The 3,029-nt window shown below is 51.3% G+C and overlaps 1 protein-coding gene across 1 annotated transcript; it reads left to right on the forward strand.

Moving 5' to 3' along the window:
* The first annotated feature begins 308 nt into the window (after nt 1-308).
* Nucleotides 309-1,328, forward strand: LOC148592697 (olfactory receptor 14A16-like). The gene has a single exon (XM_088534096.1). The coding sequence runs from the start codon at nt 309-311 to the stop codon at nt 1,326-1,328; it is 1,020 nt and encodes a 339-aa protein (XP_088390222.1).
* Nucleotides 1,329-3,029: the final 1,701 nt, after the last annotated feature.

Consider the following 3,029-nt stretch of genomic DNA (forward strand, 5'->3'; position numbering starts at 1 on the left):
GCAGGAGCCCAAGGTGCTGCTGGCTCCAAGGGGAGGGTGGAAACCTGCCTGACATCCCCTCCAGAAGAGTGCTGGTGGACATGATGTAAAGGAATCCTCTGCTCTCCATGGTGTCATTTAATTGAGGGGTAACATGAGTGCAAGCATCCTACAGCTCCAAGGTGAGAGCACAGGGTAATTGAGACCAATGCAGATGGAGAGGCCAGCTCTGCTCCCCCAGCATCAAGGCCAAGAGCTGAAGCCATAGAGCTCAAGGATGGTCCTGCTAAAATGGAGGGGAGGCAATGACTGTGTGTTTGGGCACGGATATGGGAAAGTTTTGCTCAGAGAAGTTTCCTCTAACTTGTCCATGTCTTTTCTTCCTCACATATTGCCCCTATGCTGCAAAAGAACAAATGTCAAACAGGAGCCTCCTCAGTGAGTTCCTCCTCCTGCCATTCGCAGACAGGCGGGAGCTGCAGCTCTTGCACTTCTCGCTCTTCCTGGCCATCTACCTGGCTGCCCTCCTGGCCAACGGCCTCATCATCACAGCCGTAGCCTGTGACCACCGCCTCCACACCCCCATGTACTTCTTCCTCCTCAACCTCTCCCTCCTCGACCTGGGCTCCATCTCCACCACTGTTCCCAAAGCCATGGCCCATTCCCTGTGGAACACCAGGGCCATTTCCTATTTGGGATGTGCTGCCCAGATACTTTTCTTCGTCTTCTTGTTGGGAGGAGAGTTTTATCTCCTCACAGTCATGGCCTACGACCGCTATGTTGCCATCTGCAGACCCCTGCACTACAGGACCCTCATGGATAGCAGAGCTTGTGTCAAAATGGCAGCAGCTGCCTGGGCCAGTGGTTTCCTCAATGCTCTCCTGCACACTGCGAACACATTTTCCCTTCGACTCTGCCAAGGCAATGTGGTGGAGCAGTTCTTCTGTGAGATCCCCCAGATCGTCAAGCTCTCCTGCTCACACTCCTACTTCATGGAAGTTGGGCTCATTGGGTTTACTTTCTCTTTGGGCTTTGGGTGTTTCATTTTCATTGTGGTGTCCTATGTGCAGATCTTCAGAGCTGCGCTGAGGATCCCCTCCGAGCAGGGCCGGCACAAAGCCTTTTCCATGTGCCTCCCACACCTGGCTGTGGTCTCCTTGTTTGTCATTACTGTATTTTTTGCCTACCTGAAGCCCCCCTCCATCTCCTCCCCGCTTCTAGATATGGTTGTGTCCATTCTGTACTCTGTGGTGCCTCCAGCCCTGAACCCCCTCATCTACAGCATGAGGAACAAGGAGCTCAAGGAGGCACTGAGAAAACTCATCCAGTGGGTACAAGGTCAGTGGTAACAACTGTTTCATTCACTCACCAGGATATCTAGCACGGAGGCTGTATTTTATCCATTTCTTTAGTTTTTACTTCTCTCTTTTACATCCATCTTAAAATAATAAATAATAAAATAAAGATACCTAGTTTTTGTCACGACTGCACAGGAATCTCTCATTTAGCACTTAAACACAGCCCATGATAAAGCAGGAAGCCAGGCTTCCCCCTTCACTAGCAGAGAGGGGGGATTCTCTGAGCCGCTTCTTTGAGCTCCCTTGGATGTGCCCAGTGCAGGGAGGAGAGTTTCCCTCTGCAGCGTCTTTTCCAGCACTGACACCAAGGGACCTCTGGGGTACAGAGTCACGGCGGGACAAGGGCAGGTGGGCTGAGACCAGGGGTCCAGTGTTGTTTAGGAGATCTCAGCTCTCGTGGCTATGGTTAGAGTGTGATCTCAAATCTCTCTAATATGACAGAAATGGAAACCAAGGGTCACCACAGGTTTCCATGGTTCCATGCAAAGCTCCAACACAAAAAACTGAACATGAGTGAGTTGATGGAAAGTCTAGAGGCAGCCTTCCCGTGGCAGTTTGGGTGAGAGGCAATTGCCTGGTGACACCAGGTGACATCTGAAGGGACAGGGTTTTCCCAGGCATGGGCTAGTGCCTATTGCTCTGATAGAGCAAATGTGATACTCACATCTTTCTAGAGTGCCTGGTCAGGGCCCGGTGGGAATCTTCCTTGGCCATCTGAAATAGCACTAGATGCTCACTAGTGTTAGAGCCACACTCACTAGGAAGCTGAGACACGTGGAGATGTTAACAATGTAAACTGTGACCATAGTTCATTTTGGACACTTGATTCAGTGACACTGAAGAAGGCCTGCAAGGCCATGATACATGCCTGGGATTTCTAGCACATCTGCATGGGCAGGAGCTATGAGGAAACTCTGCCTTTCTTTAGTAGTTGCTAGGAAAAGATCCCAGGTTCTCTCAGGTTTTCCTACTTGTGCCCAGACATTTGCACAGAGTCTACTGGGGGCCTGGAGCCAGCTGTGTGCCCCAGGGAGTCGTATTGGTTCCAATCCTGTTCAACTTCTCCATCAGTAACCTGGAAGAAGGAACAGAGTGCACTCCCAGCAAATTTTGTGATGATACAAATGCGGGAGGCTTGGCTGATACACCAGAGGACTGTGCAGCCTTGTTCCCATGTTAGGGAAAGAGGACTGGATTCAGCTGCCACTTGTTGTACCCAGGCCCCTGGAGAGGGTGAGTGCTCAGGAGGGATCTGCTGAGGACAGTCCCACTCATTACAGAGCTGGGACAGATGCCCATCCTCCTGGAAGAGGCTATGGAGCCACCATGGAGCACAGGAGACCTCCAGGGGCAGAACATGCCTGGAGTGGGGGTGAGTGCTGTGCTGGGAGAGGGGCTGCCCAGAGGGGCTGCGCAAATGATTCATGTATTCAAGACATAGAAAATATGGGGGCGATCACAGAGATTTCCTCTACAGCCCAATGGAGAGAGCAGTGGACACTAAAAGGCAAGGGCAGATAAATAGTTCTCCAAAGCAGGTTGAGAAAGTTCCTGAAGATTTCCACTCTTTCATCATTGGAAGACATTGAAAACAGCCATTCAACTTTGCAGACAGAGCTCAAGTGTCCGAGCACCAGCACCCAGCGGGACTTGGAGATGTCCCAGTGTCTCTGAGTGACCTGCGTGGGCCTG

This window comes from Tinamus guttatus, unplaced genomic scaffold (genome assembly GCF_059628265.1).
Source record: "Tinamus guttatus ecotype Peru unplaced genomic scaffold, ASM5962826v1 Tinamus_guttatus_pri_ptg000537l, whole genome shotgun sequence".
NCBI lineage: Eukaryota > Metazoa > Chordata > Aves > Tinamiformes > Tinamidae > Tinamus > Tinamus guttatus.